The sequence below is a fragment of the Bubalus bubalis genome, chromosome 4 (assembly GCF_019923935.1).
Source record: "Bubalus bubalis isolate 160015118507 breed Murrah chromosome 4, NDDB_SH_1, whole genome shotgun sequence".
Classification (NCBI taxonomy): domain Eukaryota; kingdom Metazoa; phylum Chordata; class Mammalia; order Artiodactyla; family Bovidae; genus Bubalus; species Bubalus bubalis.
In genome coordinates this window covers 59,081,989-59,105,719 of record NC_059160.1, presented here as the reverse complement: position 1 = coordinate 59,105,719, position 23,731 = coordinate 59,081,989, and the positions used below count along the sequence as shown (strand labels likewise).

The following is a 23,731-nucleotide window of genomic DNA, read 5'->3' as shown; positions in this document are numbered from 1 at the left end:
TGCAGCCTTCCAGGCTCCTCTGTCCATGGGATTTTCCAGGCAAGAGTACTGGAGCTACTCAACACTTTATTGTAAAGTTGGCTTTGTTTTAGATGACCGTGTCCCACTACGGGCTAATGTATGTGTTTTGAGCACATTTAAGGTGTGTGCTAGGCTAAGCTCTGATGTTTGGTAAGTTAGGTATATTAAGGATATTTTTGACTTGAAATATTTTCAACCCACGATGAGTTTATCCATTTATTGTTTCTGTTCAGTTGGTCAGTCATGTCTGACTCTTTTCAACCCCATGGACTGCAGCACGCCAGGCTTCCCTGTCCTTCACCAGCTCCTGGAGTTTGCTCAACTCAACTCCATTGAGTCAGTGGTGCTATCCAACCAACTTGTCCTTTGCCTTGTCCAACTTGTCCAGCTTCTCCCTCCTGCCTTCAGTCTTTCCCAGCATCAGGGTCTTTTCTAATGAGTCAGCTCTTCGCATCAGGTAGCCAAACTATTGGAGCTTCAGCTTCAGCATCAGTCCTTCCGACAAATATTCAGGATTGATTTCCTTTCAGTCAGTTCAGTCACTCAGTCGTGTCCGACTCTTTGTGACCCCATGAACTGCAGCACGCTAGGCCTCCCTGTCCATCACCAACTCCCAGAGTCCACCCAATCCCATATCCATTGAGTCAGTGGTGCCATCCAACCATCTCATCCTCTGTCGTCCCCGTCTCCTCCTGCCCCCAATCTTTCCCAGCATCAGGGTCTTTTCAAATGACTCAGCTCTTTGAATCATATTTCCTTTAGGACTGACTGGTCTGATCTCTTTGCAGATCCATTTATTGATCCATTTATTGGGACATCACAAAGAGTCAGACACTTTTCACAACCCCTCCCTAAATCAAGAAAGATCTGTATACACCTTATTGTGGTTAACCATATATAATATAAAATTTATAATTTTAATCATTTCTAAAGTGTATATATCAGTGGCATTAAGTACATTCAAAATATTGTGCAAACATCTCCTCCATCCAACTCCACAGATTTTTCACCATCCCAGTTAGAAACTTTGTACCCATTGAATAATAACTCTCATTTCCTCTCCTCCCCAAGTTCCTGATAACCTCTATTCTACTATTTGCCTGTTCTGAATATTACATATAAATGGAATCATACAATATTGGTTTTTTGTGGCTAGCTTACTTCATTTGGACTTCCCAGGTAGCACTAGTGGTAGAGAATCTGCCTGCGAATGCAGGAGACTTAGAGATGCAGGTTCAATCCTTGGGATGGGAAGATCCTCTGGAATAGGAAGTGACAACCCATTTCAGTATTTTTGCCTGGAGAATCCCATGGACAGAGGAGCCTTGTGGGCTACAGTCCATGGGCCACAAAGAGTTGGACGTGACTGAGCTACCAACACACACACACTTCATTTAACACAATGTTTTCAAAGTTCATCCATGTTTTAGCATATATCAGTACTGCATTCCTTTTTAAGACTAAATAATATTCCATTGTATGCATATACCATATTTGTTTATCCACTCTTCTGTGGATAGATGAACATTCAAGGTGTTTTTACTTTTTGGCTCTTGTAAATAATGCTACTATAAACATGAGTGTATACGTATCTAGGCATATACCTAGGAGAGGAATTGGTGGCTCATATAGTAATTCTGTGCTTAACTTTTTAAGGAACGCCCAACAGCTGCACCATTTCACATTCCCATCAACAGTGCAAGAGGGTTCTAAAATCTCCATTTCTTCACCAACACTTATTTTCTCTTTTTTGAAAATAGCCATCTTAATGGATGTAAAGTGGTACCTCATTGTGATTTTGACTTGCATTTCTCTAAAACTAATTTAATTGAGTGTCCGTCATGTGCCAATTACCCTTTTGTATATCCTTGGAGAAATGTCTATTCAATCCTTTGCCCTTTTTGAATGGGCATATACAATTTGGTGTATAATTGCAAATGGCCACCAGTTTTCTCTCCTATCTACAGTAGTGAGAGGCCCAGTTTACCCACATACCCATCCACACCAGTTCTCGTCCTCTTTCTGCTCTCTCTCTCCCTCCCCCTTACGCCCCTGCTCCCCTCCTCATCATTCTCTTCTTCTAACTGTTGTACATCTAACAAGTAAAAAATGACATTTTCAATTATTTTATATTTATTAATAGTAAGGCCAAATATAGTTCATATTTTGTTGGCAGTCCGTGTTTCTCCTTTTGTGGAATGGTGTTCATTCATGTAACTGATCAACAAATACACAGAGTGAGTTGCCTAGGTGTCAGGAACTCTTTTATAGACCCTAGAGAGCCTGCTGTGAACAAGCAACAAGGACCCCACTGTCTTGGAGCTGCTATTTTTTTGTGTGGTGGAAAACAGTAAATAAATAAATAAGATAATACCACACTTTGTTAAGTGCTATAAAGGAAAAAACAGAGTGAGATGTTAGAGTAGGGTTGGCAAACTGTGCCCAGTTGGCACAGTTACTTGGCCAACTGCCTGTTTGTAAATAAAGTTTTATTGGAACACAGCCATGTTCATTTGTTTACCAGTGGGTCTAAAGCTGCTTTCAAACTACAACAGCAGAGCTGAATGGTTTTGACAGAGACCATATAACCCACAAAGCCTAAATCGTTTACCATCTGGCCCTTTACAGAAAAAGTATGCTTATCCCTGTGATAGAAAGTAACAGAGAATGGGTCAGCAGGTTAGATAGGTGATAAGGGGAGACTTCTCTTAGGAGAATATATTTTAGTAAGTCTTGAAACATTACACTGTGTCCCTACCACGAGTGCTTTGGCTTCTCTGGAGCAGGGGTGATGCTATCTCAATCTTTGAATGAATTCTTACAGTGCCTTGTACAGGATATCACTTGGTTAATGTTTCTGGAACTGAATTAAATTCTCTTTAATTTTCAATACCTGAAATTTAATATCTGATTTTTTTTATCTAGCCATTTGTTCTTTTTCCATTTTTTTTAAATGAAGAACTTAATTTTTTATTGTGGAAATGTGTAGAATTACTGCAGCAGACCATTGGTAATTAAAAAAGCAGGCTTAAATATCATTTTGTGCAAACTGTGGTTTACGAGGGCTTCCCTGGTGGATCAGATGGTAAAGAATCTGCCTGCAATGCAAGAGTATGTCACAGAAAAAAATTGGTTTTTGAAGACACATGATTTATAACATTTACAGGCTTTGGCTCCTGACAGACCTGGGTTGAAATCCCAGCCTTGGATCTTGTTTGACCCAAGGTAAATTATTTAACTTCTCTAAGCTTCAGTTTTCTCAGATATAAAGTGGGATAATAATACCAATAATGCCTCACAATCGTGAGGATTAAAGTAAATAAAGTATGTTAGTATTGGGAGTAGGGTCTAGTGCAAATAGGGGTTTCTCAGGTGGCGCTAGTGGTAAAGAACCCGCTTGCCAATGCAGGAAACCTAAAAGATGCACGTTCAATCCCTGGGTCAGGAAGATCCCCTGGAGGAGGACATGGTAACTCCCTCCATATTCTTGCCTGGAGAATCCCAAGTACAGAGGAGCCTTGTGGGCTACCGTCCATGGGGTCATAAAGAGTCAAACATGACTGAAACGACTTAGCACAGCATCAGTTCAGTTCAGTTCAGTTCAGTCACTCAGTTGTGTCCGACTCTTTGCAACCCCATGAATCACAGCACGCCAGGCCTCCCTGTCCATCACCATCTCCCAGAGTTTACTCAGACTCATGTCCATCGAATCGGTGATGCCATCCACCCATCTCATCCTCTGTCGTCCCCTTCTCCTCCTGCCCCCAATCCCTCCCAGCATCAGAGTCTTTTCCAATGAGTCAACTCTTCGCATCAGGTGGCCAAAGTACTGGAGTTTCAGCTTTAGCATCATTCCTTCCAATGAACACCCAGGGCTGATCTCCTTCAGAATGGACTGGTTGGATCTCCTTGCAGTCCAAAGGACTCTCAAGAGTCTTCTCCAACACCACAGTTCAAAAGCATCAATTCTTCGGCACTCAGCTTTCTTCACAGTCCAACTCTCACATCCATACATGACCACTGGAAAAACCATAGCCTTGACTAGACGGACCTTTGTTGGCAAAGTAATGCCTCTGCTTTTCAATATGCTATCTAGGTTGGTGATAACTTTCCTTCCAAGGAGTACGCGTCTTTTAATTTCATGGCTGCAATCACCATCTGTAGTGATTTTGGAGCCCCAAAATATAAAGTTTGACACTGTTTCCCCATCTATTTGCCATGAAGTGATGAGACCAGATGCCATGATCTTAGTTTTCTGAATTTTGAGTTTTAAGCCAACTTTTTCACTCTCCTCTTTCACTCTCATCAAGAGGTTTTTTAGTTCCTCTTCACTTTCTGCCATAAGGGTGGTGTCATCTGCATATCTGAGGTTATTGATATTTCTCCCAGCAATCTTGATTTCAGCTTGTGCTTCTTCCAGCCCAGAGTTTCTCATGATGTACTCTGCATATCTGTTACATAAGTAGGGTGACAATATACAGCCTTGACGTACTCCTTTTCCTATTTGAAACTAGTCTGTTGTTCCATGTCCAGTTCTAACTGTTGCTTCCTGACCTGCATATAGGTTTCTCAAGAGGCAGGTCAGGTGGTCTAGGATTCCCATCTCTTTCAGAATTTTCCACAGTTTATTGTGATCCACACAGTCAAAGGCTTTGGCATAGTCAATAAAGCAGAAATAGATGTTTTTCTGGAACTCTTTTGCTTTTTCGATGATCCAGCGGATGTTGGCGATTTGATCTCTGGTTCCTCTGCCTTTTCTAAATCCAGCTTGAACATCTGAAAGTTCAAAGAGCAAATAAATGTTTAGTAAATTATTAACTATTTCATTGTCATCATCATCATCTTTACCATAGTCTTGCCTCTATGTTTGAATTCTTCAAGCTCTAGTCAACTAATTTCAACTGATTTTTAAGATACAAATTTGTTCTGAAACATTGACAGAAAAGGAGAGCAATGGTGCTAAAGATAGGGAGAAAACCAGGAGTCATTTTCTGTTCCTGTAATATAAATCACTGTTGGATCTTAGAGAAATTCCATCAAGGTGCAAGATTCCAGCATGAGATCCCAATCTTCAGTCTTTGGTCCAAGAGAAGGTGCCTCCAATTGACCCCATGCTAACCCCTCTACTGAGAGCTAGACTAACCTGAGAGTGCTGGATGGAGCATGGGCATTTACAAGCTTGTTCCAAGAAATAAATTGTCAGACAAATACAATTACATGCTTTTTTTTTTTTTTTTTTTTTTGGTCACTGGGATGAGATCTTGCTGTTTAGTTCCTTACCGAACCTACCTATTATAATTGCCTTTGCTTGTATTGCCTCTTCTTGATTAAAATAAATATTGCCACATAGCTCGTGACAAAAAGAACCTGCGACTAGCAAGGAAATGAAGCAAGAGAATGAGTGCTCTATGCTGACCTTCTTAGCACAGAATGCAAATGACAATTAGGTATACTTTTTGGTGTGCCAGCAATGAAGCTATCCTTTTATTGCCTACATAAGTTCAAATTACTACAGTTTCCAAGTTGTCAGATAGGATTCAAATATGATGCTGAAAATATTCTTTCCGCTCTTGATGTGACTAACTGTGGGGAGGACTAAGTCATCTTACACAACTCTCTGTTCATTGGTAATTATTGACTTCCAGCTGTATGCAGAACATTGTTGCAGCTATTTTGGGAAAATGCAGTTGGCCACAACATCCGATAAAGCATTCCTAATTTCTAGGCCTCTTCCTGCTCTAAGCAGACACCGCTCCTGGCAAACTGCTCAGCCAATTTTTTAAAATTCAGCTGCTATGGAGTTGCTGTGTGTTTATACACAGAAGACAGTGGAAAAACTAGGTGGATTCTCAACATACCCTTTGAAATAAGCCATGCAGTTTTTCTGGGTGTTGGAAAGGGTTGCATGTGTCCCTGTTTATGTAGGAGAGCTTCCATATCACTCATATCACTTTTTGGGGAGCTGTTAAGTCTGAGAGGGTAGTGTTATGCTTTTTAACTTCCTTTGGCTAATTCTGTTACATGACCGTATACCTCTTGGTTTCTTTTTAACAAAATTTCCCAAATGGTAACAATGATAATACCATCTTTAAACTGTCATTTACAGCATGGATAACAAGCTATTCTATAGTTTATTAAGTATTAAAAAATTAATTCTATTAATATAACTTCTTTTGGTTGAGAGTTGCAGGGTTTTTTTGGTACCAGCTAAGAGCTGTCTGAATAGATTTTATGGGTATCAAGAATTATATCTTTCTTCTGTGAGACATTATTATTCTATCCTCAAGTGAAGAGTATCCTTTGTATGTAAGTTCATGAGACATCCACTTAATATTCTTATATTCTTTTGAAGACAATGCCGGATGACATCATTTCCACACTGCTTTTAAGACACGGCTCTGACTTTGATTCCATCCGCTCACTGTTCACTTCCAACTGTCAGATTTGGCTAAGGGAAAAAGAAAGCCCTTAAGAAAAGGCCAGGCTATTAATGTGCTCTTCAAAATGCTAAGAAAAGGCTAAGCTGTTTATAGCGTTTTCAAAATGCTCATCTCTCAGAGATTTGCCAGCAACAGTGTCAAGGTGAAACAGCTCTCACTCATCCAGGAACCAAGAGCCTTTGTGTTCTCTGTGCTCAAAGCACTGGTCCCACTTTTGTCAGACATGCAATTGGGGGTATAATGATACTTGGATGTAATTTAAGCCAAAATATAGTCATGAACCTGATATTGTGTATTTACTGGAAAAGTGGTAAGAAGTGTGTGCGCTGCTTGAGAAAGCAAGCCTGGCTTAATTTCAGATACAGCTGTATTTCAGAATCAAGGGGACAGTTTCCCAAAGTTGAGTCACTTTGTATGACCTCAAAGGTGGTGAGAGGCAAGGACATTATTAGCAGATCTGTTCATTGCTTTCTATCTCACTGCAAACTGAATTAAGTGCTTAGTTTTCACTCACTTCATCCATTTTTTGGTAACAGTTTTGTCTTGATTAAAAAACTGGTCCCTTAACAGTGGGATTATAATGCACTTTAGGGGGATGCTGATTTTTGCCCCATATTTCTGAGTCAGAGGACAGATCTTTTGAAATGTTCTGAATTAGAGTTCTTTATATTCAAATACATCTATAAAGGAGGAACTTGTGTAAATTTACCCGTTTTCCTTGTTATACTTTGGACACCAGCCTTTTTGAGATTTTTGTCCTCATTTCCCCTGTCTCTCAGGCAGCTGATACTGCCATTATATTCTCTTCTCAACCACCTGTGAGAGCACAGCATGGTGGAAAGAGTGCTCTACGAACACTCAAGCCCCAGTGTTACTCCTGTGGACAAGCCATTTGTCCTTAAAGACCTCAGGTCAATTCCATGTTGTTGAAGGTCTCATAAGCAATGTATTTCAGCAGATAAAAGCATGATTTGATTCTTAGTTCCACCATCTATTATGATGTGATGGTGAACTACTCACATTTCCTTCTCTGCTTCAGCTCCTTATCATTACTTTGATGATAGCTCCTCCTCGTGTAGGATTACGTTAGACACAGTGCGTAACACATCTGATATACTGCCTGTCAACACCATGTGTAAGCTTCCAATACACTGTAGCCATCTTTTTTTCCCCAGACTTAAAATAATGAGTCATTTCTTCATTTGATCATTAGTAACTCTCTGCATTAGTGACCTTTGGCCTATCTGAATGCTTGCAACTTTTCAAAGAGCAAATAGACATTTAATATAATCTTAATATTATTTTTCAACCATTCTTCATTATAGACTCCCATGAAATAAAAATATAACATAATAATGTATTACAGCATGAAGCTATATTACAATATCACAACCAGGATATTGACATTAATAAAGTCAGACTGCAGAACAATTTCATCACAACAAGGACCCCTCCTGTTGTCCTTTTATAGTCACCCCCAATCTCACACCCCACCCTGTCCCTGACTGTTGACAATGACTGATCTATTCTCCATTTCTATAGTTTTGTCATTTCAAGAATGTTGTATTAGAAGAACCATACAGTATGTAAGCTTTGAGGATTGGTATTTTTTCCCTCTCAGCTTAATTGTCTGGAGAACCATTAAACTATGCTTTTGATGAACAAAAAAATCCATATAAATATTGACACATTTTACTTTGGCCATACAATTAGCATTAGCCCAAGAGTGCCTGAAGTGGTACCAGGCACACAATATGGGTTTAGATGTTCAGGGAGGCTCAGGGTGGATCCCACTCTGTTTGATTCGTCTTTTTACTGCCTCTCCTCCTCCCCTTCCTCCTTCTCTTTCCTTGCCCCCTTCCCCTCCACATCCTCTTATTAATATTGACAAACCAAAGGCTGATTGCTCAGGTTAGAGATACTGAAAAAAAAAAGCTAAAAAGAAATACTTTATGTGAAATTGCTTTGTAAATTGTATGCTCTGCTACACTTCTTATCAGAAATTGCCAGTCAGTGGTGGCCACGCTGTAAGAATGGTTGGCAGCTGTTTGCGGTGTGTATAGATGTGAACAAAGCAGTTAGCATGAGCAGCGTTCCCTCCACACACTAGAGCCCACAGGGCTACCCTCTAGTTTCTGCTGCAGTGGGAGCTGCTGACCAACAAAGCCCTTCATGCTTTCATTCTCACCAACAAAGTCCCCTGAACAAAATGCCAACATCAGTTCACATTCTTTGTAAGTCTTTGCTCTGAAAAAGAGCCCCCTGTTTAGAGTTGCCTGATGTTAAGCTTACTGAACTCCTTCATAAAAAAAGCATCAAGAAATGCCAAGTATTGTTCAAACTCTGGAGTTTTCATTTCAGTCTCCCAGGTTAAAAGCCCATAAGCAGACCAGTCACAGCTGTTCAGAAGGGAACCCAGCATCGGCATTTGTACCCAGTTAGAGCATTTCTTCCTGTAACTTTGCTGCTGAGAGCAAATGACCTGACCTTTAAGTGGAGTCAAACCCTTACACTGATGGAATGTCCCCTATTCAGAAATACAATCAGGAGAGAGCAAGCTTGCCAGAGTGTACGTGTCTGAGTCAGGATAGCTTAGGCTATGTTCTACGAACAAATACCCCGTGAACTGGCAATAAAGGTTTATTTCTCATAAAAGTCGGCAAGGGGAGGGCAACTCACCTTCAACTTGTAACTCTGCTATCTGGACTACCTGGCCTCCCAGTCAGAGGAGAAGAGGGCTGGGGGATTTTGCAGGATGTTTTTAAGTTGGGTGATTATAGATATTCAGGTTTGCCTGTAGCAGTCACAGTGTATACCTGTTGATTTGGTGTAATAGCTGATATGGTTGGTGGTGGTTTAGTCACTAAGCTGTGTCTGACTCTTTTGTGACCCCATGAACTATAGCCCACCAGCCTCCTCTGTCCATGAGATTTCCCAGATGAAAATACTGGAGTGGGTTACCATTTCCTTCTCAGGGTATCTTCCTGACCCAGGGATTGAACCCTTGTCTCCTGCATTGCTATACAGTGAGCAAAAACAAGACTGGGAGCTGACTGTGGCTCAGTTCATGAACTCCTTATTGCCAAATTCAGATTTAAATGGAAGAAAGTAGGGGAAACCACTAGACCATTCAGGTATGACCTGAATCAAATTGATTTAGATTATACAGTGGAAGTGAGAAATAGATTTAGATTAGACACTGGAAGTAAGAAATAGATTCAAGGGATTAGATCTGATAGAGTGTGTGAAGAACTATGAATAGGTTCATGACATCATACAGAAGGCAGTGATCAAGACCATCCCCAAGAAAAAGAAATGCAAAAAGGCAAAATGGTTGTCTGAGAAGGCCTTACAAATAGCTGAGAAAAGAAGAGAAGCTAAAGGCAAAGGAGAAAAGGAAAGATACACCCATTTGAATGCAGACTTCCAAAGAATAGCAAGGAGAGATAAAGCCTACCTCAGCAATCAATGCAAAAAATTGAGGAAACAATAGACTGGGAAAGATTAGAGATCTCTTCAAGAAAATCAGAGATATCAAGGGAACATTTCATGCAAAGATGAGCACAATAAAGGACAGAAATGGTATAGACCTAACAGAAGCAGAAGATATTAAGAGGTGGCAAGAATACACAGAACTACACAAAAAAGAATCTTCATTACCCAGATAACCATGATGGTGTGATCACTTACCTAGAGCCAGACATCCTGGAATGTGGTCAAGTGGGCCTTAGAAAGCATTACTACGAACAAAGCTAGTGGAGGTGATGGAATTCCAGTTGAGCTATTTCAAATCCTGAAAGATGATGCTATGAAACTTCTGCACTCAATATGCCAGCAAATATGGAAAACACAGCACTGGCCACAGGACTGAAAAAGGTCAGTTTTAATTCTTATCCCAAAGAAAGGCAAAGCCAAAGAATATTCAAGCAACCACACAATTGTACTCATCTTATACGCTAGCAAAGTACTGTACAAAATTCTCCAAGCCAGGCTTCAACAGTACATGAACCATGAACTTCCAGATGTTGAAACTGGATTTAGAAAAGGCAGAGGAACCAGAGATCAAATTGCCAACATCTGCTGGATCATTGAACAAGCAATAGAGTTTCAGAAAAACATATACTTTTGCTTTATTGACTATGCCAAAGCCTTTGACTGTGTGATCACAACAAACTGTGGAAAATTCTTAAAGAGATGGGAATAGCAGGCCACCTGACCTGTCTCCTGAGAAATCTGTATGTAGGTCAAAAAACAACAGATCTGGACATGGGACAACAGACTGGTTCCAAATCAAGAAAGGAGTATGTCAAGGCTGTATACTGTCACCCTGCTTATTTAATTTATATGCAGAGTACATCATGAGAAATGCTGGCTGGATGAAGTACAAGCTGGAATCAAGATTGCAGGGAGAAATCTCAATAACCTCAGATACGCAGATGACACAACCCTTATGGAAGAAAGCGAAGAAGAACTGAAGAGCCTCTTGATGAAAGTGAAAGAGGAGAGTGAAAAAGTTGGCTTAAAGCTCAACATTCAGAAAACTAAGATCGTGGCATCTGGTCCCATCACTTCATGACCAATAGATGGGGAAACAATGGAAACAGTGAGAGATTTTATTTTGGGGGGTTCCACAATCACTGCAGATGGTGACCACAGCCATGAAATGAAAACCACTTGCTCCTTGAAATATAAGCTATGACCAACCTAGACAGCATATTAAAAAGCAGAGACATTACTTAACCAACAAAAGTCCATCTAGTCAAATCTATGGTTTTCCCAACAGTTATGTATGGATGTGAGAGTTGGACTATAAAGAAAGCTGAATGCCAAAAAATTGATGCTTTTGAACTCTGGTGTTGGAGAAGACTCTTGAGAGTCCCTTGGACAGCAAGGCGATCCAACCAGTCCATCCTAAAGGACATCATATTCCTGAATATTCATTGGTATATTGAATAGCTGAAACTCCAATACTTTGGCCACCTGATGTGAAGAACTGACTCACTAGAAAAGACCCTGATGCTGGGAAAAATAGAAGGCAGGAGGAGAAGGGGACGACAGAGGATAAGATGGTTGGATGGCATTATCGACGTGATGGACATGAGTTTGAGTAAGCTCCGGGAGTTGGTGATGAACAGGGAAGCTTGGCATGCTGCAGTCTATGGGGTCACAAAGAGTCAGACATGACTGAGTAACTGAACTGAACCGAACTGAACTCCTACACTGCAGGCAGATTCTTTACTGCTGAGCTACCAAGGAGGCCCAGTAGTTAATATACTTCCCTTTATTCTCAAAAGTCTCCCAGTTTAGGCAATAAATTAAGGTGACCATTTATAAGAGCCAGCATGGAATCCATGTCATAATTTCTGCTCTGATCCTCTTGGCCTCACCCTAGTGTGCAAGGATGTATGTAGAGAACCGTGGAGGAACAAGTATGTACTTGGTTTAGTGAGCACTAATAACGTCTGGCACTGCAGGCATCTGCAGAAATGCCATGAATTTTTTAAACACTTAATTCAGTAACTTCAATTACCAAAACTCTGTTGAGAAGATATGATATAAATGTGATATTCTTCTGAACTAAGCTGTCTTATTTAATCACACGTTTTGGTAGGTTGAATCATGCCTCCAAGAGATGTGTACACCCTAACCCCTAGAACCCATTATTTTATATGACCAAACGGACTTTGTAGATCACGTTTAGGATATTGAGGTGGCAGTGATTATCCTGAATTATTTGCATGGGCCCTAAATGTAGTCCCAAGTATCCTTGTCAAAGGGAGGCAGAGGGAGACTTGACAGCAGAAGAGGAGATGGCAAAGTGATGATGGAAGCCAAGATTGGAGTGATGTCTGAGGATGGAAGAGGCAGCCATATGGTCTCTAGAGGCTAAAATAGGCAAAGAAACAGATTCTTTGCTGACAGCCTCCAGGAGGAACCAGCCCTTCCTCCACCCTGACTTTAGCCCCATGAAAATGAATTTAGGTTTCTTATCTCCAGGACTGTAAGAGAACAAACTTGGATTGTTGTAAGCCGCAGGTTTGTATGTTACAGCAGCAGTAGGCAGTTAATCCACACTACACTCTGAAGTTCATTCAGAATGTGACTTTAGGTTTCTGTTTCTGTTTAGATTTCTATTTAAAAAAATCTTTACATGTGAGAAATGTAAGTCACTTGCCCAAGGTCCCTTAACTGGTTAGCATCAGAGCCAGGTTTTATACCCAGGCAGACTGGCTTCCCAGATCACGTTTCTAACCACTGTGCAGCACTGCCTCTGCCCTACTGCTCAGCTGCCCTTGAACTCTGCCTGCAGTGCCTGTAAAACATGAAATACCCCTGTCATGGGCAGCCTCCCCCCACATCCACCTGACTCCAGTCCCCTGCTCCTCCCATGGGCTCTGTGGGGCCCCTGGACTTGTTTTCAGCTCCCACTTTTGGGGGAAAATTTTTTTATGTAAGGTTCTAGGCCTTCCATAGGGAATTCCTCAAGAAAAGTTAAGCTGCAGGCAAAATTATTGAATTTCTTCATATTCAAGTTATGGGAGGACAGTATTTGAGGGAAGATATTATTTCTGAATCTTCTTCCTACTCCTTAGTTTCTAATTCTCTTCCACATACTCCAGAGGGGGAAATGTTCCTGAGAGTAATCAAATAAAGTGATTAATAGAAATAATACTGGGAATGTATTAAGTTTGTTTTACCATGACCCAGAAAATAAGTCTCTAGAAATCTAGTATAAAAAATTTCAATACATTAAATCTCCCATCGGCTCATATCGGCTATATACTAGTATGTGTTTTTCTGTCATATTGCCGTTTGTTTAGCAGCTTCCCTAGTGGCTCAGATGGTCAAGAATCTGCCTGCAATGCAGGAGACTCAGGTTCAGTCCCTCGGTTGGGAAGATCCCCTGAAGAAGGAAATGGCAACCCACTCCAGTATTCTTGCCTGGAGAATCCCATGGACAGAGGAGGCTGGTGGGTACAGTCCAAAGGGTTGCAAAGAGTCAGATACAACTGAGTTAGAAGCAACTAACACACACACACGCACACACACACACACACAGTTAACCACTCAATTAAATATTTATGCCTTTGTGGCCCCTGAAGAACTTGTTTTCCCAGCTGTGGGAATGTGTGGACCAATAGCCTTCAATTCTCAACACTCTCCAGGAATCCATGCCTAAAGGCATGGTCTTTTTTGGTGGGGCAGGAAGCTGTCTGTATCTAATTACTGGTTGATATGGTGAAATGACCCGACCCCCCAAAACCACAATTTAGGACAATTCTAAAGGGCCACTGCAGCTTCACCGCTCCCCATGGGGTTGGCATGGGGTTTGTTGTGACCACATAGCAGCCCATCTTCTCTCTCTCTGCCGAATCCTGCCTTCTCTCCTTTCCCCATGGGTGTTGATCCCAAGGAATTGCCCTGATAAACTTCCTAAAAGCTAAGTTCTATCTCAGGCTCTGCTTCCCAGGAACCTGAACCACAACAATGAGTTAAAAAATAAATAAAAAATGAAGATTCCCCAACTGGTGATGAGTTCATAAGAGTGCTCAATTAATCTTTATATTGGAACTGGAAGAGTTCTAAAGGAAGTTGGAAACATTCTTGCTGGTTTAAAGTTTATTTTCTAATGTAGAAGTGAGGGGAAAACATCATACAAAAGCCACCCACTCATGATTAAAAATACATTCTACAGTGTGACCCAGAGTTCAATCACATTTTCCTTTGACCTCCATTTTAACAGTTAATTTACAAATGAAATAAAGTCTGTAAAGCAAAGATTCCAGCACATATCCAGTTCTCAGTAAATACAGGCTTCCTTTTTCAGAGAAACACTTTTTCCCCGGAGTTAAAAAAGAGGACTTGATAAAACTTTAAAACCATCTTCTGAAAATAAAGGCAATGAGGTAAGAACAATGTCATCACATATAGAACAGTATCAGAATTTATACATCTCCACAGAGAGTGAGGAATAGACACTCAGTTTTACAGCACATTGAGTATAAGCATTTCTATTCAGTCACCTACCCCAGAACACTGTTCCTTTAATTCTTCCTCCAACCCCTGATTATAAGCACTGAATCCTTGGTCATGAACTCGCATCTGGCCTTTATGCCTTATGCACTTCATTGTTGGTTGTATAACTCCTGCTTCCTGTTCTGATTAGAGTTTGATGTTTTGAAGGGGATTTGCCCTGTTTGAGACCCTTTATTAGTTCTTTATTTGGTGAAAAAGACTTTGCTGGAGTGAGAGACCAGCCGTTCTTTCTGCACAATAGGGGTCAGGTTTCAAAAGCTCTTTTCTCTGGGACTTAGACTCTTGAGTCCTCAAAATAAGCCTGGATATGTACAGCCAAAACTTTTTACTTTTCTCTTAATGGTCTCTTTTGGTCTTAAAGGATTGTTTTCTTAAACAGTTCCGTATAAAAAGCATATACCCATAATGGAGCTATCGGTGCAAGTGCTATTATTTTTCATCACATAGTGCCTTGGCTCAGCCTGGGGTAGGGTATGAAGGGCAGGCCATGTGTGCAGAAGGGGTACCAGGGAGGAGGAGGAAGAGTGAAGGAAAAGCCCAAAGGCATTCAGTGGCTAAACACTGCCGTAATCTATGTAATGGCAGATACAAGTCTTATAGGATTTTCTGGACACTAGCTGATTCTACAGTTTTCTGCCACCAACTGGATGCCCAGCAAGTCAGTTCATTTCAGACACTACTATGAAGAGTTAGCACAGACTCCCACAGGTGAAGGGCTCAGTCCAAGAATGCCCCCACTTCAGATGCCAGCTTAAATGAGGTACCCAGGATACCCATGCTTCTGCCACAGCAGACTACAAATTCAGAAGTTCCCCCAGTGTTCACTAAGGTTCGATAATTTGCTATAATAACTCACAGAACTCAGGAAAACACTTTGCTTAAGTTTACTAGTTTATTATCCCAGGTGGCACTAGTGGTAAGAACCTGCCTGCCAGTGCAGGAGACATAAAAGATGCAGGTTCAATCCCTTGGGCAGAAAGATCCCCTGAAGGAGAGCATGGCAACCACTCTGGTATTCTTGCCTGGAGAATCCTATGGACAGAGAAGCCTGGCAGCCAGTAGTCCATAGGGTCACAAAGAGTCATACACTGAAACAACTTAGTACACACTCAGCATGCACAAGTTTTTTGTAAAGGCTACAACTGAGGAATAGCCAAATAAAGATGCATTAGGGCAAGACATAGGGGTTTGGAGGAGCAGAATTTCCATACCCTCCTTGGGTGCATCACCCTCCCAGCACATCAATTTGTTTACCAACCAAGAAATTCCTTTAAATGTTTGCGAGCATTTTGTTTTCTGTTTTGTTTGTTTGTTTGTGTTTTGCCCTACTGTGTGTCATGTAGGACCTTAGTACCTGGACCAGGTATCAAACCCATGCCCCCTGAAATGGAAGCATGGAGTCTCAACCACTGGACCTCCGGGGAAGTCCTCATCATGGAGTTTTTATTGAGGTCTTATTACGTAGGCACGGTTGATTTAGTCATTGGACATTGGTCATTGAACTCCATCTTCAGTTGCTCTTCCCTCCCCAAAGGATGAGTTATTAGACTGGAAGTTTACCTCTCTAAACACATAGTTGGTTTTCCTGGTGACCAACCACATCCTGAAGCTATCTAGGCATCTTTCCTCACCTTGCTGCTGCTGCTGCTAAGTTGCTTCAGTCGTTCCTCACCTTAGTCATCTTATAAGCATATGAAAGAAAATTTCCAAGGTTTTAGGAGCTCTATACAAAAAATCAGGGACATAGACCAAATATTTATTTATTATTGTGCCATAACTGTAAAGTATGGACATCACCTAACATTGATTTTTGAACATATATCCCAATGAATGTAGTCCCCCTCAATATTAGCTTCTCTCATGGAGGTGCTCTTCATGTATTTCAATAAAGAAGCCATTGTCCTGAACATTTTTGGCATCTACTTAGATGTGAAAATGGAGACAGCGCTCCTTACGTAGCAGAAATATTTTCGGCTGGACTGAAACCTTTGGTGTCGTGATCATAAGGGGCAATATGTCTGAGCAAGAATTGCCCTTTATTAAAAGGTGAACTCTACTCAAGAGCTCAAGGAAACACCATGCATAGCCAGGGTTCAGTGTTTGTAGAGTGGCAGTGCAGTGATGGTGATGGGCATCATGATTTAAGAATAGATCCTATTCTTAGGCAGTACGACTATTGAACCAGTTTTTGGAACATATGCTTTCTCTGCCATAATCTTATCCTCAATTTTTAAATATCTTCTCTGCAAAATGTCTTTTTAACAATGTTATTTCTTTAAATTTTAAAAGATTTCTATTATCTTACCAGTCTGACTCTTTGATCCAATATTATGTTTTTTAAAAAAAACTTTTCTGTTATATTTAAATTTTATTAATACAAAAATTTGGTTGATGAAAAAGATAATTTTGTTCCCAGCAAAGTGTGAAATTTCTATGTCTGGTAGAGTTGTTTATAAGCCTTTCTCATATTCCTTAGAGTTGGGTGCTATTTCTGTTAGACTGGGGAGAATAACATTATTGGTGGTAATGGGATCCACTTGGTCATATAAAGTATCGAGAAACCAAATACATCTGTTAATGGTTCCCTCTCATCTGAAACTTTTATTAGTTGGGTCACTAGTCATTCATGATATCAGCTCTTAAGTAAGTTAGTATCACATTATCCTTTCTACTGTGGAATGCATCTTTTTTCCCCGATCCAAAAAAAAAAATCCAATAAATCACTAACTTTAAAGATTCAGGTGATATATAAAGAAGATATAGAAAACATGATAGGAAAAGACATGTGAGAATGCTATATAAAAACTATTTGTTTTCCTACCTTTGTTGGCAAAGTAATGTCTCTGCTTTTGAATATGCTATCTAGGTTGCTCATAACTTTCCTTCCAAGGAATAAATTTCTTTTAATTTCATGGCTGCAGTCACCATCTGCAGTGATTTTGGAGCCGCCAAAAATAAAGTCTGACACTGTTTCTCCATCTATTTCCCATGAAGTGATGGGACCAGTTGCCATGATCTTAGTTTTCTGAATGTTGAGCTTTAAGTCAACTTTTTCACTCTCCACTTTCACTTTCATCAAGAGGCTTTTTAGTTCCTCTTCACTTTCTGTCATAAGGGTGGTGTCATCTGCATATCTGAGGTTATTGATATTTCTCCCAGCAATCTTGATTCCAGCTTGTGCTTCTACCAGCCCAGCGTTTCTCATGATGTACTCTGCATATAAGTTAAATAAGCAGGGTGACAATATACAGCCTTGACGTACTCCTTTTCCTATTTGGAACCAGTCTGTTGTTCCATATCCAGTTCTAACTGTTGCTTCCTGAGCTGCATATAGGTTTCTCAAGAGGCAGGTCAGGTGGTCTGGTATTCCTATCTCTAAATCTACTTGTTTAGTGGTTATTTGGCTTTCTCCCTTTTTTCTTAGTCATTAATACTTAAAATCAATGAAAAGGCAACTGACATTGGGCTGAGAGAAATAAGCAAAGGTCTCAAAGTAGGTGCTCAGTAAAAAACTTAGTGGCTTAAGAAAACTCATAGATATTTTGAAGACAAAACAATTTTTCTTTCAATCAAGGAAAATAGTAAGAGCAAAGGAACAAAAGTAATAAATCTTTCATTATGGTAAAATCTAGTTTTCATGCTGAAACTCATATAAAATACAGCATTGGCAAATAACCTTTAACTCTCCAATGGCTTTCAGAACTCTTCTGAACAAGTTCAAGTCCAGGCCAGATTTTAATGAACCCCTTCAGTGTGCTCCTCCTTGATTAACTTCCTTTGCCTTCCTTGTACTGTTTCATACTTTTATCCTCTCTAGGCAGGCAAAATCATCATCCTGTCTTTGATATTGCTCCTTGAATCATAATCTACTTGAACTAAATTACAGTCTGCTACCTATCAAGGTATTTTTTCCTTTATTTCTATAAAACCTTTCCTAATCCAGGTAAAGAAACCAAGATTCTCTGTTATCTTATCCATATCCATTTGGGCTCAAGACTATTTACTAAACACATACAATACTTCTCAATAATTATATGATTGCCAATATTATCTCTGTTGAATGACAAATAAAGAAATTCTATAATTTCACTTGGAACCTAACTTTTCCTGAGAAATTCTTTAGGGAAAACCCAGAACCGTCCATAAAATTTCTGAAAGCTAATACTGGAGAAGTGTCCAAAGTGCCACAGAGACCATGGGAAAATTTTTTAATCAAGGAGATGAAAGTTTTGTTCACTGTAAAGTATTATGCACTAATGCAAGAATTGAAAAAGACACAAATAAATGGAAAGATATTATGTGTTCATGGACTGGAGAACTTAATATTGTTAAAATGACCATATTACTCAAAGAAAATGAAAATGTTAGTCACTCAGATGTGTCTGACTTTGTGCCACCCCATGGACTGTAGCCTGCCAGGCCCCTCTGTTTATGGGATTCTCCATCTGTTACTCAAGACAGTGAAGAATCTGCCTGCCATGTAGGAGACTGTGATTCAATCCCTAGGTTGGGAAGATTCCCTGGAGAAGGGAATGGGTATCCACTCCCGTCCAGTATTCTTGCCTGGAGAATTCCATGGACAGAGGAGCCTGACAGAGTGCAGTCCATGGGGCCGCAAAGAGTCAGACATGACTGAGCAACTTAACACTTTTACCTTTTCCTAGAGTAATGAAAATAAAAACAAAAATAAACAAATGGGACCTAATTAAACTTAAAAGCTTTTGCACATCAAAGGAAACCATAAACAAAGTGAAAAGACAACCTATGGAATGGGAGAAATTATTTGCAAGTGATGAGACTGACAGTGGATTAATTTTCAAAATATATGAACAACTTATATAGCCCAATATAAAAAAAAACATGTTCAGTTCAGTTCAGTCGCTCAGTTGTGTCCGACTTTTTGCGACCCCATGGACTGCAGCATGCCAGGCCTCCCTGTCCATCACCAACTCCCGGAGTTTACTCAACACATGTCCATTGAGTTGGTGATGCCATCCAACCATCTCATTCTCTGTTGTTTTGGAAAGATACTCTTTAAACTGCTAACACTGATTACTTCAGAATTAATAAAGCATGATATTATTAATTTTCCAAGTCTTTATTATCTGAAGTTATAGAAAGTATTGGAATGCTTTTATCATTTTTTAATCCAATTGAGTGAAGAAAAAGAAATGAAAACCAGCCTCTATTTTTAAGTTCATTGTATTTTCTTCAGAATAAAAGTTTCATTTAACAAGAAGACAAGACATTAATAAAACTTGTCCTCTAGTTTCTTACAAGGATTCGGCACCCCAAGGCTTTAATTCATGGTGACCATTCTACATGCTATTTGCTCATGTATCTTCACAAGTATCTGAGTCTGCATGAAGTGCTTTCCTAGAAACAAGTAAACACTTGTTTTCTTTCCTTCATGTTTGATCTTCCCACTTTCCTTCTTGCCCTTCTTCCCACTTAAATAAACAGTGTGCCATGACCCCAGAAACAATCTTTATTTTCCATTTTTCAGATGACTTTGGCTGCATTAGGCCTCAACATGGTAACCATGTGTTTCTTTCAGAAAGAAGGAACTCCAAACATAATTTGCTTCACCATGTCAGAATTTAAACTCAAAATGAGGGGGAGAGATTTGTTCACTGCGCAATGTGTTCTGAAGGGAAATGGTTCATTAGGAACTGGACTAAAATTCCTAAACCTAAAATCATATGCTATGATTATTTAAAATCAAATGATGCATATTTCTAGAAATGTCTACCATTCTATAGTCTCATTTTTGTAGACTTACAGACATGAATCTGTATGACACTTTTATATATTCATAGATATGAGTCTTATTAGGATAGAAAATGATATATAGGACATTTTAGCAAAGAAGAGATGTGAAATTTTGTGTCTTATCTTAGGCAAGAGTTAAGAATATTTCACATAAGATCATTACCTAGAATTGGTGTTTATGTGTTTTGCGACTGTTACTTCAGTCAACAGTTTGAAACAATGCATTTCATGAACGCTTTTATGCTTTTTCTCAGGTCCCATTTGATGTCTCGCTGCCATCTATATTCAGTCTGGAGAGACTTTTTGATCTTGCTAGTGGCTGTATCATATCGGGAGGAAGCCTTTTCAACTGGGTGGTGTCAATTATTCCCTGAACATCCTTTGTATGTTAGCCTTATAAAGCGATTGTTATTTCTTTACTTGGTTTGTAATAAACTTTCAGAGCTATCCTCTTACACTAAGCAAAATAAAATTGCTTTTTTTTAATACAAGCTAAATTTATCTAAAAATCATAGTTATGAGTAATGTTTTCAACGATATTTGAATTAAAAAGTAAAGCTGTTGCTTATTAAAAACTGTCTTACAGAGCCAGTCGTGGAAAATATGTTTGTTCACAGTGCAACTATTCCTACTTTTGTATAATGTTGAGGTTGTCTTTGGATGCACCCATACAGCAAGACTGAAATTAAGCCAGTGGGTTCTTGACCAGGGGCAGTTTTGCCTCTCAGGTAGCATTTGGCAGTGTCCAAAGATATTTTGTTATTATTATTACTATAACTCCAAATAGAGTGGGCTTCCCAAGTGGTAAAGAATCCATCTGCCATGGCAGGAGACACAGGAAACACTAGTTATATCCGAGAGTCAGGAAGGTCCCCTGGAAAAGGAAATGGCAACCCACTCCAGTATTCCTTGCCTTGAGAATTCCATGAACAGAGGAGCCTGGTGTGCTGCAGTCCATGGGGTTGCAAAGAGTCAGATACAACTGAGAGAACATGCAGGAACTCAGAGAGAGTACTACCAGCATCTAGTGGCTAGAAGCCAGGGATGTTGTGAAATGGTCCGCAATGTCCAGAAGAGCCCCCCACAACCAATAATTATCTGGCATAAATTATCTGTGCCGAGGTTAAGAATCTCTTAATATACCTCAAGTCAACTCAAAGTAATCAGTCAACTTTAGAAGTTTGTAGGTATGGCTTGAGAAGAAATCTACAGTGAATTAGACTTTTCATATTTTATACTTCTGAGAGATAGCATTGCATAAAGTTTTAGGTCATGAACTATGGAGCTATATAGACATGAATTTGAATAGTAACTTTACCACTTGCTAGTTTTGCTACTTTGAGAAAGTAATACATTCTTTAAGACTTCCTTTCCTTATATATAAAATGGGAATATTAATAGAATGGCTGTGAGGATTAAATTAAATGATATGATTAAAAGGTTCTTCAGTAGCTGAAGTTTTTTTTTTTTTTTGGTTTAATATTATTATTACAAATCATGGGGATACACTTATCTTAATGAACAGTGTATATTTCCTTTTAATTATGGATTAAGAAACGTGTCTAGGAATGGGATTATTTTTTAAATTTTATCATATTTTGTAATATTGTCCTCCCAATTCTTTACCCAATTTTTAAAAATTTATTTTAATTGGAGGCTAATTACTTTACAATATTGTGGTGGTTTTCACCATACATTCACATGAATCAGCCATGGGTTGATTCCCCATGTGTTCCCCATCCTGCCCTCCCTCCCACCTCCCTCCTCAATCCCATCCCTCAGGGTCATCCCAGTGCACCAGCCCTGAGCACCCTGTCTCATGCATCTAACCTGAACCGGTGATCTGTTTCACATATGGTAATATACATGTTTCAATGATATTCTCTCAAATCATCCCACCCTCACCTTCTCCCACAGAGTCCAGAAGTCTGTTTTTACATCTGTGTCTCTATTGCTGTCTTGCATACAGGGTCACCGTTACCATCTTTCTAAATTCCATATATATGTGTTAATATACTGTATTGGTGTTTTTCTTTCTTTTTTTTTTTAAAGTTTATTTTATTTTTTAACTTTACAATATTGTATTGGTTTTGCCATATATCAAAATGAATCCGCCACAGGTATACATGTGTTCCCCATCCTGAACCCTCCTCCCTCCTCCCTCCCCATACCATCCCTCAGGGTTGTCCCAGTGCACCAGCCCCAAGCATCCAGTATCGTGCATCGAACCTGGACCGGCGACTCGTTTCATAAATAATATTATACATATTTCAATGCCATTCTCCAAAATCATCCCACCCTCTCCCTCTCCCATAGAGTCCAAAAGACTGTTCTATACATCAGTGTCTCTTTTGCTGTCTCATATATAGGGTTATTGTTACCATCTTTCTAAATTCCGTATATATGCATCAGTATACTGTATTGGTGTTTTTCTTCCTGGCTTACTTCACTCTGTATAAGAGGCTCCAGTTTCATCCACCTCATTAGAACTGATTAAAATGCATTCTTTTTAATAGCTCAGTAATATTCCATTGTGTATATGTACCACAGCTTTCTTATCCATTCATCTGCTGATGGACATCTAGGTTGCTTCCATGTCCTGGCTATTCTAAACAGTGCTGCGATGAACATTGGGGTACACGTGTCTCTTTCAATTCTGGTTTCCTCAGTATGTATGCCCAGCAGTGGGATTGCTGGGTCATAAGGCAATTCTATTTCCAGTTCTTTTAAGGAATCTCCACACCGTTCTCCATAGTGGCTGTACTAGTTTGCATTCCCACCAATAGTGTAAGAGTGTTCCTTTTTCTCTGCACCCTCTCCGGCAGTTATTGTGTGTAGACTTTGATAGCAGCCATTCTGACCGGTGTGAGATGGTACCTCATTGTGGTTTTGATTTGCATTTCTCTGATAATGAGTGATGTTGAGCATCTTTTCATGTGTTTGTTAGCCATCTGTATGTCTTCTTTGGAGAAATGTCTGTTTAGTTCTTTGGTCCATTTTTTGATTTGGGTCACTTATTTTTCTGGAATTGAGCTGCAGGAGTTGCTTATATATTTTTGAGATTAATTCTTTGTCAGTTGCTTCACTTGCTCTTATTTTCTCCCATTCTGAAGGATGTCTTTTCACCTTGCTTATAGTTTCCTTTATTGTGCAAAAGCTTTTAATTTTAATTAGGTCCCATTTGTCTATTTTTGCTTTTATTTCCATTACTCTGGGAGGAGGGTCATAGAGGATCCTACTATGATTTACGTCAGAGAGTGTTTTGCCTATGTTTTCCTCTAGGAGTTTTATAGTTTCTGGTCCTATGTTTAGATCTTTAATCCATTTTGAGTTTATTTTTGTGTATGGTGTTAGAAAGTGTTCTAGATTCATTCTTTTACAAGTGGTTGACCAGTTTTCCCAGCACCACTTGTTGAAGAGATTGTCTTTTCTCCAATGTATATTCTTGCCTTCTTTGTCAA

General features: G+C 39.6%; 1 protein-coding gene across 10 annotated transcripts in view; it reads left to right on the top strand.

Annotated features, from left to right (window-relative positions):
- The window catches only part of CFAP54 (cilia and flagella associated protein 54), a 313,162-nt gene extending 292,301 nt beyond the window's left edge, over positions 1 to 20,861 (top strand). For all 10 annotated transcript variants that reach the window (XM_044941473.2, XM_044941468.2, XM_044941474.2 and 7 more), the window contains one exon: positions 20,525 to 20,861. In XM_044941473.2, coding sequence (XP_044797408.2) covers positions 20,525 to 20,644 — 120 coding nt within the window. In that variant the 3' untranslated portion in view covers positions 20,645 to 20,861. The remainder of the gene's footprint in view (positions 1 to 20,524) is intronic.
- Positions 20,862 to 23,731: the final 2,870 nt, after the last annotated feature.